Source organism: Schistocerca piceifrons, chromosome 2 (genome assembly GCF_021461385.2).
Source record: "Schistocerca piceifrons isolate TAMUIC-IGC-003096 chromosome 2, iqSchPice1.1, whole genome shotgun sequence".
NCBI classification, from domain to species: domain Eukaryota; kingdom Metazoa; phylum Arthropoda; class Insecta; order Orthoptera; family Acrididae; genus Schistocerca; species Schistocerca piceifrons.
In genome coordinates, this window is record NC_060139.1 from 515,058,113 (window position 1) to 515,070,233 (window position 12,121).

Here is a 12,121-nt window from a genome sequence, read left to right on the forward strand (position 1 = left end):
ATTTAAAAAGTAAAATAAATGACGAATTTTGACAGTTTTATTTCTGATGATACTCAGAGAAACAGTTTTTCTGTGATGTCAGACACAGAAAAACTGAACAACCTTTGCACCTTATTTTGGTTTTCTTCGTGCAGCCACTGTTCTTACACCTCATGCTATTTTTCAACCCAGTCATTTCTAGCAAATGGGTTACAGAAGGTGAAGGTGATTGTGGCGTCAATAATCTTCGCCTTTTAGGAGTTGACTCCTCATCATCTTCATCTGAATGTTGTTCCTCTTGGCTCCTTAACAAATGCTCAGCAATTCTAATTTTGAAATCAAGGTACGGCAGCATATTCTTCTTTGGCTCGTCGTTCTTAATTCTGTTAATTCTGTACTGAATTCAGCTATTTGCAATTCCCAGATCTATGAAGTGAAAAATAGTTTTTACGGTCCAGTTTTTGGTTCTGGTGCAGATCCTGTAAGAACTCATCATTCTGTCAATCAGGTCTACGCCACCAATATTTTTATTGTAGCACCTGATTACTGCTGGACGGGGAACCTCAATGTATCTCCGATCTTTTTTCGACCACCTTTTACATTGATCCTTAGGGTTCTTCCCAAACTTCGTCGATGCAGTTATGACTGGCTTTTGGTCATACCATTTTACGAGATGAGTTTGTCTTTTCTCACTGTCTGGTCAACAGACCCACGTCCTTGATTTGCAAGGATCTTGTCTGCTGTCAGATGGACTGCTCTGGGTATTCTTGACTTCATGGTTGTTCCAGTGGCAGGCAAGTTTTTTTCATCCAATGATTCCAGTAACGGAACAGAGGTAAAATACCTATCAAAGAACACATGTGTTCCTTCTGGAAGGCTCTGGCAAAGCCTGAGAACTACTTAGGCTCCTATTCCTTGTTTTAATTGTTGACCAATAGCTTCTGGGAATGTTCTTTTACCCTGATAAATCTCAAAGTCAAGGACTAGTCCTGAAGGAGCAGCCAACACAAAATTTTTAAGCCCTTCAGGATTTGGCTTTCCCCTGACGAATTGTTTTATTGCACATGCTCTAGTAAACGGGATCATTTGTTCATCCACTGCCACTTCAAGAGATCGAGATAAACTGAGGCATGCTCTCTTTACACGTTGTAAAAGTGGCCTTATTTTCCACGACTTATCTTTCCTTCTAGTTTCCTCTGTTACAGCATTATCGTCTGTCACCTTCAAATTACTTCTAACGGTGAAGTATCGGTCTCGAGTCATAATTTCAGTAATGCTAATACCTCTTGTTGTTTTACCCCAGTACATCCTAACTCTAGGGTATCTCAAACAAGACATTAGTATTGTTGCTCCAATAAATAACTGCAATTCCTTGGCAGACAGCTTTAAAGACCTTCCAGTCTGCTGTAAATATCTCATATTGGTAAGTTCGGAAGTATCCTTAAAAAAGGTCCAGTCAAAGTATTGCTGAAAGTAGTCCATGATCTGCTTCTCATTATGTTCTGCAACTTCCGTGGGTGAGAAGGTAGCCTGGAGTCCCTCAAACCTGAAATTTGGAAACAAAGCATCAAGGAAAGATCGAAAATACCAGGAATAATAGAAAATTATTTACAAGAAGGTATCACACTTACCTTTCGCATTTCTCCCAAAACATCCTGCGATTCTGTGAAGAACTCTCGTCATCATCAGAATTATCAGTGCAGCTGCTACTCTGTTCACTTGGGGAAGGAACATTGCATTGCTGCACAGCATCATCTGCCAGATCAAAATCACCATCCTCCTCCTCACTGATCTCAAGATCTGACACGTCTCCATTCAAAAGAAGTTCTAAAATTTCTTCTGAACTGAGCTTTGATCTGTATCCTTTAAGAAAAGGATTGTTTTAACATAGTGCCTACTTTCCTTACAGAAAATAATGATAGTAGAGCATCACATAATGTCATTGAGCAACAGTCACAACACGAAATGTATTGGAAATTAGCGAAGGTAATCACCACTAATGCCTACGAAATAGTGCTCAGAAATGTGGCTGCAAGTCCCAGCGTCCACTATAGTGGACATTACTGTTTTGCAACGACAATTTATGGAAATACACAGTACTACCAAACCTTATTGCACAGAAAGGTCGTATAACCACTACTTATAGATACTGTCTACAATAGGTCCTTTTTTCATAAAATAACTTTCGAAAAATACACAATAATGACTGAGAACTCACCTGCCATCGTAACACGTCGTAAACAAAGCTGTTACTTGGCGCCAAGTGATCGTAGTGACTGTTTCTCCCGCCAGATGGCTGCAGGATACAATCCATTCAAATGTGCCACAGGTATTACAACGGAAAATGCAGAATCTTTGACAGCAGGACAGGAAAATGGACATCAGGTCTCAGGGTATCTGTTGAGAGGCGAGGCAAACGTGTGGTTCCTGAAGAGGGGCAGCAGCTTTTTCAGCGCTTGCAGGAGCAACAGTCTTGATGAATTGACTGATCTGGCATTGTATCATCAACGAAAGCGGCCTTGCTGCGCTGGTACCGCGAACGGCTGAAGCAAGTGGAAACTACAGCCGTTATTTTTCCCGAGGGCATGCAGCTTTACTGTATGGTTAAATAGTGATGGCGTCATCTTGAGTAAAATATTACATAGGTAAAATAGTCCCCGATGCGGATATGCAAGCGGGGACTATTCGGGAGAACGTCGTTATCAGGAGAAAGGAAACTGGCGTTCTACGGATAGGAGCGTGGAATGTCAGATCCCTTAACCGCGCGGGTAGATTAGAAACATTAAAAAAATGGATAGGTTAAAGTTAGATATAGAGGGTATTAGTGAAGTTCGGTGGCAGAAGGACAAGACTTCTGGTCAGATCAAAGCATGCTTATAAATATAAAATTAATTATGGGTAATGCAGGAGTAGGTTTAATAATGAATAAACAAATAGGCACGCGGATAAGCTATATGAGTAGCATAGTGAACGTACTATTGCAGGCAAGATAAGCGCGAAGTCCACGCCTACCGCACTAGTACGAGTTTATGTGCCAACTACCTCTGTAGATGACGAAGAGACTGAAGAAATGTATGATGCGATAAAAGAAATTATTCAGTAGTTAAGGGAGACAAAAATTTAATAGCTATGAGGGACTGGAATTCGGAAGTAGGAAAAGGAAGAGAAAGAAAAGTAGTAGGTGAATATGAACTGCGGGTAAGGCATGAAAGAGCAAGCCGCCTGATAGAATTTTGCACAGAATATAACTTAATCATAGCTAACACTTGGATTAAGTAACATGAAAGAAGGTTGTATACATGGAAGAGACCTGGAGACACCGGAATGTTTCAGATAAATTATATAATGGTAAGACGGAGATTTACGAACCAGGTTTTAATTTGTAAGACATTTCGAGGGGCAGATGTGGATACTGACCACAATTTATTGCTTATGAACTCTAGACTAAAACTGAAGAAACTGCAAATAGCTAGGTATTTAAGGAGATGGCAGCTGGATAAAATGAAAGCAACAGATGTTCTAGAGAGTTTCAAAGAGAGCATTAGCGAACGATTGACACGAACAGGGGAAAGAAATAAAGTAGAAGAATATTGGGTAGCTTTGAGTGATTAAATAGTGATGGCAACAGAGGATCAAGTAGGTAAAAAGACAAGGGCTAGTAGAAATCTCTGGATAACAGAAGAGATACTGAATTTAATTAATAATGGAAGAAAATGTAAAAATGCAGTACATGTACCAGGCAAAGAGGTATACAAACGTCTCATAAATGAGATCGTCAGGAAGTGCAAAACAGCTAAGCAGGGATGGATAGAGCACAAACGTAAGGATGTAAAAGCATATATCACTAGGGGTTATACAGATACTACCTAGAGGAAAATTAAAGAGGTATTTGGAGAAAAGAGAACCACTTGTATGAATACCAAGAGCTGAGATGCAAAACCAGTCCTAAGCAAAGAAGGGAAAGCAGAAATGTGGCTCGCATTCGGGAGGACGACGGTTCAATCCAGCGTCCCGCCATCCTGATTTAGGTTTCCCGTGATTTCCCTAAATCGCTCCAGGAAAATACCGGGATGGTTCCTTTCAAAGGGCACGGCCGACTTCCTTCCCCGTCCTTCCCTAATCCGATGAGACCGATGAGCTCGCTGTCTGGTCTCCTTCCCCAAACAACCCAACCCAACCCAGAAATGTGGAAGGAGTATGTAGAGACTCTATACAAGGACGAGGCAGTTGAGGGCCCCGGAAGTAGACAACATTGTGTTAGAACTACCGACACCTTGGGAAAACCAACTATGACAAAACTCTTTCATCTGGTCAGCAAGACGTATGAGATAGGCATAATACCCTCAGACTTCAGTCCCAAAGAAAGCAGGTGTTGGCAGATGTTCAAAATTATTGAACTATCAGTTTAATAAGCCATGATTTCAGAATACGAGTACTAACACAAATTCTTTAGAGACGAATGGGATAACTGCTAGAAGCCGACCTCGGTGAAGATCAGTTTGGATTCCGTAGAAATGTTGGGACCTGCGAGGCAATACTGATTCTACGACTTATCTTAGAAGATAGGTTGAGGAAGGGCAAATCTACATTTCTAGCATTTGTAGACTAAGAGAAAGCTTTTGACAACGTTTACTGGAATACTCTCTTTCAAATTCTGAAGATGGCAGGAGTAAAATACAGGGAGCAAATGGTTATTTAAATTTTTTACAGAAAGCAGATGGCAGTTGTAAGAGTTGAGGGGCACGAAAGGGAAACAGTGACGAAGAAGGGATTGAGACAGGGTTGTAGCCTATCCCCGATGTTATTCAATTTGTGCACTGAGCAGGCAGTAAAGGAAATAAAAGAGAAGTGTGGAGAGGGAACTAAAATCTATGGAGAAGAAATAAAAACTTTGAGGTCTGTCGACGACATTGTAATTTTGACAGAGACAGCAAAGGACCTGGGAGAGCAGTTGCACGGAATGAACAGTGTGTTGGAAGGAGGATATAAGATGAACATCAACAAAAGCAAAATCAAAATGAGAATAGAGGAATGCTGTCGCAATAAGCAATGTGATGCTGACGGAATTAGGTTAGGAAATGAGACACATAAAGTAGTAGATGAGTGTTTGCTATTTGAGAAGCAAAGTAACTGATGGTGGGCGAAGAAGAGAGGATAGAAAATGTAGACTGGCTGTGGTAACAAAAGCGTTTCTGAAAAAGAGGCCTTTGTTAACATCGAGTGTAGATGTGTCAGGAAGCCCTTTCTGAAGGTATTTGTTTGGAGTGTAGCCATGTATGGAAGTGAAACATGGATATGAACAGTTTAGACAAGAATAGAGCAGAAGCTCTTGAGATGTGGTGTTACAGAAGAATGCTGAAGATTAGATGGGTAGATCACGTAATGAACGAGGAGGTACTGAATCGAATAGGGGAGAAGAAAAATTTTTGGCACAACTTGACTAGAAGGGATCGGTTAGTAGGGCAAGTTCTGAGGCTTCAAGATAATACCAATTTAGTATTGGTGGTAAGCGTTGAGGATGAAACTCGTAGAGGGAGATCGAGAGGAGTATACATTAAGTAGATTCAGAAGGATGTAGGTTGCAGTAGTCACACGGAAATGATGAAGGTTGCACAAGATCGAGTAGCATGGAGAGCTACATCTAATCAGTCTCTGGAGTGAAGACCACATAAAACAAAAAAAAAACATATTTGCTCAGAGAAATCTGTGGCTCTTATGGCCGGCCGAGAGAGGCGAGAGAGATGAGAGAGGTCACGGCCGGGCAAAGTGATTTAAGCGGCTCCTTCGGCGTAGTGCGGAAGTTTACCGACTGTAGTGACTGTGGACAGTTTTCCACGCGGCTGCTGGCTAGTCACAGCATCGTGTGTGGCTGTGACTCTATGTGAGGCCGTGCGGCGGACTTGGATCTACATTGGTGTTGATTTTTCAAGTGGCTCTAGTTACATGTAATTGTCTCGCAGAAAGAAAGTCGGCCTGGACTTACTAATGTTGCTCAACGTCTGTAACGAATTTGGACAGGTTGTCGCCAATAATGGATCGCATGGTGAGCAATTTGTGAACTGAATACTCCCTGTGTTGTAGAAGATGGTCAACATGGCTGATTTATAATATTCGACATATCAGACAGTAGTAGTTGCTATTACCGGTATGATAGTTGATTGACTTTCATTATCTAGTGGATAAGTTGCTAAAGCAAAACATTACACTGCAGTTCAACTATTCTGATAGTACTGTTTTCTTCTGGCCGAGTTAATAAGACTTACGTGTACTCAATGGATATATGTGCATCCCGGATTTGCCGAATTAATTTTGTAGAGTTTAACAATGTATGTTTTAAACCTGTGGTTAATTTTGTGTTTTATATGTTGTAGTACTCGTTACTGTTCTCTGGCCTGTACTTGTTGTTTTGAGGGATTTATTGTCAGGCCGTTCAAGCGCAAGTAATCTGATGTTAGTAGAGCGGATAAGCTCTTGTAAGGTTGTTGGTCGGGAGTCACATAGTCCCAAGCAGATTTTGAACTGTCACCAATAAGCAGACGCAATCTATGGTGACTGGATATTGAACGTATTTGCAGTTGGAATAAAATTAATTTCACGATTTGTATTTTATGTAAGGAATTTAACATTCAGTTCCATGTAATTCGGCATTTCGTCAGATTTGGTGTTTCTGTTTTATCCCATGTGTCCATAACGTAATTTCTTAACTCTGTAAGTTAGTTTCTGCGCCGTTTGAGTACTCTCACTTTTCAGCGAAATTGCCTTGTATGTATATTTATTTTGAAATAATATTCCTTGCGCAGTAGGAATTTAATAACAGAGCCTTCCATTTAACTGACCCATCAGCTGATCAGTCTTAGTATATTCTCCTATTTTGCTTGCGTGTTTGTTAATTATGTTGGTTGTTATGGATGCACTTTGACTAAAAATTTTATGTGTTATTCCCTGCCGGCCAGTGTGGTCGTGCGGTTCTGGGCGCTTCAGTCTGGAACTGCGTGACCGCTACGGTCGCAGGTTCAAATCCTGCCTCTGGCATGGATGTGTGTGATGTCCTTAGGTTAGTTAGGTTTAAGTAGTTCTAAGTTCTAGGGGACTGATGACCACAGATGTTAAGTCCCATAGTGCTCAGAGGCATTTGAACCATTGTTATTCTCTAAACGCAGTAATTCACCTTCTGGTCAATCTTGGTAAATAGTGACAGTTATAAAAATTCCTCTGCATTCTTACTCTTTGATAATCTTTTGTGTATTTTTCTATCGTGTTTTGAATTTTCGTCAGTAATTTTAAGAAGCTTGTCTGCTAATCTTCTAATTAAATTTTTTTGTAGCTGTGTTTTAAAACACTTTCAGCATCTTCTTTTATCGTTCTTTTTTAATTTTCTTCGGTGATTTGTGACACTTATTGTTGATTTTTTAAACAGTTTTTTTGACTGTATTAAAACACCATCTGCGTTCTCTGTTACCCTCTTTTGAATTTTCTTCAGTAATTTTAGAAAGTTTATCCACTGATCTTTCGAGAAAGAAAATTTTAAACTGTGAGTTTAACAATTATGGATAAATTACTGTGGGATATTTCTGTAAAATAAACTTATCTCTGGCAGTATCCACTCTATTCCTACCTTTATCACTAACGGACTGAATATTTGGGGTGAATATTACAGAAACAACTAAAACAGGTTAGTGCATCTTAAAATTTTTTTATATTTACAAAACACAAGAGGGGCTATTGATTCCAGTCAGGGTACATTCATTGTCTCTTGTCAAGTTATTTACATATTCCATTAGTGATGTTAGTTTACGCTAACTGAAACAATATGAAACCAGATTACAAGCAACGAACAACAATAGTGTCCCTTACGTTCAGACAGGACACCACGGCAGCCAGTCAACAATACGCTTTTTTGACTGTAGACAGTGAACGGTAGTTGTAAGCCACGTCGGCAAGAAAGGGTTAAATACGAGAGCCACGTCACAATTTCTTCATATATCACGTAATGCGACAAGCTCTTCACGCCTGGAAGATTTTCATTACATTATTTCCACATATCCGCTCTCTCCTCCATGTTTAACACTTGGATTCCCATTGCACTTTTAGTTTTGCCGTCTTTGCTTTCAGTTTCACCGACAGTTGTTTTGACTTTTCAGTGTACAGAACTAGTCATGGCTATCATTTCTATTTAGATTTCTTCATATTTTTCCTTCATCCGTTTCACCATAGCTTCCCTGCATATCTTGTATAATTACTTTTTTCTTTGGTCAATTAGTTGCAGTATTTCTTCTGTGCCTAAGATTTCTTCACGGCCAGCTTCCTTATAAGTGTGTTTGTCTTGTCTAACTTCAATGACTGCTGTTTCTAGAGATGCCAATTCCCCTTCAACTGAACTGCCTCCTGTGGTATGTAAACAGGTAAGTAATTTTTTCTGTTGTAAGTGTGAGCTTGTTTTATGAAGCTAAATGAATAACGTAGTGAAAAGAGAGTTTATTTATGGACCAATAATGGCGATACAATGTACATTACGGAATGCCAAGTACTCAGAGCATTCCACATCATGCCAAACAAATAAATATTTTCTTGGAGTGACTTTTAAACCCGCAAAAGAGAACTGACAATCAAAACACAATGTAAGCATTTATTGTTGGCGATGACACATTTGACACAAGAATGAACTTAAAAATTGAGGCTTTTGTTGCTTTGCTAGCTAAGAAGCCACCAAAGAAAATCACATATCATGAGAATAGCTGTAATATTCTTGCTATTAATTTATGTGTTTTGTGTAGTAAGATTTGTAGTCGGATAAAAACAGTAATCTACGATTAGACGAACTGTGGTTGTAATGAAATTAAATCTTGTATTTATTACATAGGTGCAATGTTGTAACAGATAAGAGGTCACAAAGAAAGCATTAAATTTATATCATATTATATAACAATACGGCTATATTATTACTGAAAAAGCCCATAACAAGAAAAACCATACATTCCACATATTAATTACCATATTAGAATTTAGTTATGTGATCTGTATATTTCTATCTAACAGAATATCTAAAACTTAATGAGAAAGGACAGATCAACAACATGGGAATTAGAATAGCATTTTGTGTTCGTTTTTCTAATGACTTACAGAAACTTATATTTTGGAATGTCTTAATAAGAGAAACAAAATCGCTGTGATGTTTGTGATTGTAAGAAATTTTTACTGATCTCACCTATCAATTGTCGTGGATTGTGGAACAGTGGACATACAAATTTAATTAATTTTATGGTACTACTTTTCTTAGTAAAATAGAATGAAAATGCGAAAAAGAGAGTGACTTAAGAATGAAAGAGATACAGATACGACCGTTAGGAAATGAAAAAGAAAACATGATCAAGTGTGAGAAGCTGAAACACTATCTCCACACCAACTCTTGAATGATACAGTAAGCTTTAAATTTAGAATATCGTACGTCCACTTTTTTTGTGTGTGTCTCCGCCGGAGACGTCTGGCATTCACAACCGAGTACTAGAATGTGTACCTATAACAACGAAAGATGAAACATCTTTGAAGCTTTCTTAAATCTTGTGCCGTTATTCGGCACACTGGCTAGGATTCGCGGGCCGCTGACTTAAAGCAGCCTGCTGTGCTGGTCCTCCAGTTACGCAGAGATTGCAAGCTGTGAAGAGGGCACTGCCTGTTCCTTGAGGAGTGGAGAGCAATGCACTGCTGAGAGGAGACATTGTTTTTGGCCCTGCAACAACAAAATGTTCAAATGTGTGTGAAATCTTATGGGACTTAACTGCTAAGGTCATCAGTCCCTAAGCTTACACACTACTTAACCTATATTATCCAAAAGACAAGCACACACACACCCATGCCCGGGGGAGGACTCGAACCTCCGCCCGTATCAGCTTCACAGTCCGTGACTGCAGCGCCCAAGACCGCTCGGCTAATCCCGCGCGGCCCTGCAACAACAACCTGGCGGTGGATCACTCCTTTCCTCTCTCGGCCTGGACCTACTCGGTCTAAGCAGCAATGACGCAGGTGATGACTGGTGCGTGCTGTTGGGCTCCATCAGGACTAGCAACGTTTCTAAAAATATTGGGAGTCCGAGATATCGATATTTAAAAAATGTCATTATCAGCTGCCGATATATCAACAAACACTAGCGATATGTCGGCGGAAAAAATATCGAAATACCAGCCTATAAATATATCGGCTGCACATCGTAAATATATTGCTGGTACACCAACAAGTTAGCACGTTGCCATCCCCCCTTACAGCAAGAATTGAAAGGAAAACGATACACGTTCACACTTGGCGACAACCACTTTGCTAACAATGGCAGCTGCATGTAAGTGGCACAACAATAGATGTCCAATGGGTCTGCCGTTCGCTTTCGTCACTTAACACTTAATGCCGACTTACCTGACTTTTTCGTCTCTGCCAACCCCAGCGAAGTAGCAGTTGTAGTAGTGTGAAAACTGCGTGGTGAAGCTAAACGTTGCAGTTTCTGTTGGTAGGGCCGAGAGCCGAATACGTCAGCATTTGCCCTCTGCGCCACCTCAAAGACCAATTTTGTCATTAAGATTTCAGTGCATCATTTTCATCAACTGTTTTCGAAGAATGATGACTTTTTTAACGCAACTGGTGTTCTACTTATTCAAACGGGAAATCTTGTTATTCCACTCACACCACCACGCCCCCCCCCCCCTCCCCCAGTGAAATCGAACTTTTTCATTTGAGCCACATATACCTGCTTTACTCAGTCAAAGATAAAGGTTGCATGTGATGAAAGCTCAAAAAGAAGTAAGACTCCTTCACAAAGTGAAAGAAAAAATTATGTTCTACTACAATTTGTAAGGTTCGCCTTCAAATATTTACCGAAAACTGTGAAAAATACTTAATATAAAATAAAAATATTGGCACTCCATATTGCCATTTTGATAGAGATATATCGTTGGGGATGACATCGTCAATATATATGGATACTTTTTGAAAAAATGTCGATATGCCGACTTGTTAGGACAGCCCTAGTCTCCACGCAGGCGGGCGTGCGGGGTTCATGCAAGCAGTTCTGCTCGTGGACATTGTATTTGGTTCAAAAAAAAATGGGTCAAATGGCTCTGAGCACTATGGGACTCAACTGCTGAGGTCATTAGTCCCCTAGAACCTAGAACTAGTTAAACCTAACTAACCTAAGGACATCACAAACATCCATGCCCGAGGCAGGATTCGAACCTGCGACCGTAGCGGTCTTACGGTTCCAGACTGCAGCGCCTTTAACCGCACGGCCATTTCGGCCGGCCATTGTATTTGGTCCGTCGCTTATTAACTCGTAGAGTAGAATGAGTGATGCTATTTGTCATTATCATAGCGCTTCTACAATCGTTTTTGACTTTTTTTGTATCTCTGTTCCATGTTCTTTGAAGATGTTTTGTGGCGAAAGTTAATTTTACCGCCACTGTAAATGTAGTTAATCACGAAATCTAGCAGACATTCTTGAGGGCATTTATTCAAAAATGGCTCTGAGCACTATGGGACTTAACATCTGAGCTCATCAGTCCCCTAGAACTTAGAACTTCTTAAACCTAACTAACCTAAGGACATCACACACATCCAGGCCTGAGGCAGTATGCGAACCTGCGACTGTAGAAGTCGAGCGTTTCCGGACTGAAGTGCCTAGAACCGCTTGGCCACCGAGGCCGGCGAGGGCATTTATTCCAAGATAGTCCAAGTTTGATTTACCAGTTATTATGAAGCCAGTCTTAAATTGTTTCAGTTTCTCAGTTGTTCATGTTCTGTTGCAACGTTTCTGTTGTGAAAAGAAGTGTAATGATTCACCAAATGCACTTGGTCATAACTGATCCCAGCGTCCCACTCTCCAACCTAACTAGCTGCTCTTTTAAATACTGGTACAATTTTTGTTAATCCTATAGACCTCTTAAGAAGGTCAGTCCCAAGCCCCATGAAGTGTTACATCTCTTTGTGTTGATTAATTTTCTTTCGCTGCCAATAAACGAAAACGGTTACATACAATGTCACTTCACAATACTGCACCGAAGGTCCTACAGCACCCTCATCAGATGCCGTAGATAAAGGTATCTCTATTATTAACCGCTTTTGGGACAGAAACAGCATGATCAAATATTCGAAAGCAGTTGGT

The 12,121-nt window shown here is 40.2% G+C and overlaps 1 protein-coding gene across 1 annotated transcript; it reads right to left on the minus strand.

Moving 5' to 3' along the window:
- Positions 1-879: 879 nt before the first annotated feature.
- LOC124775533 (piggyBac transposable element-derived protein 3-like) lies at positions 880-2,204 on the minus strand. Its single transcript, XM_047250363.1, has 3 exons — positions 2,198-2,204; positions 1,611-1,842; positions 880-1,525 (listed from the first exon to the last, which is right to left on the minus strand). Exons 1-3 carry the CDS (start codon positions 2,202-2,204, stop codon positions 880-882), a joined length of 885 nt encoding a protein of 294 aa, XP_047106319.1.
- Between the last annotated feature and the right edge of the window lie 9,917 nt (positions 2,205-12,121).

Coding starts and splice junctions, on each gene's coding strand:
- LOC124775533 (XM_047250363.1), bottom strand. Junction 1,526..1,610: donor TTTTGGGAGAAATGCGAAAG/GTAAGTGTGATA, acceptor TCCAAATTTCAG/GTTTGAGGGACTCCAGGCTA.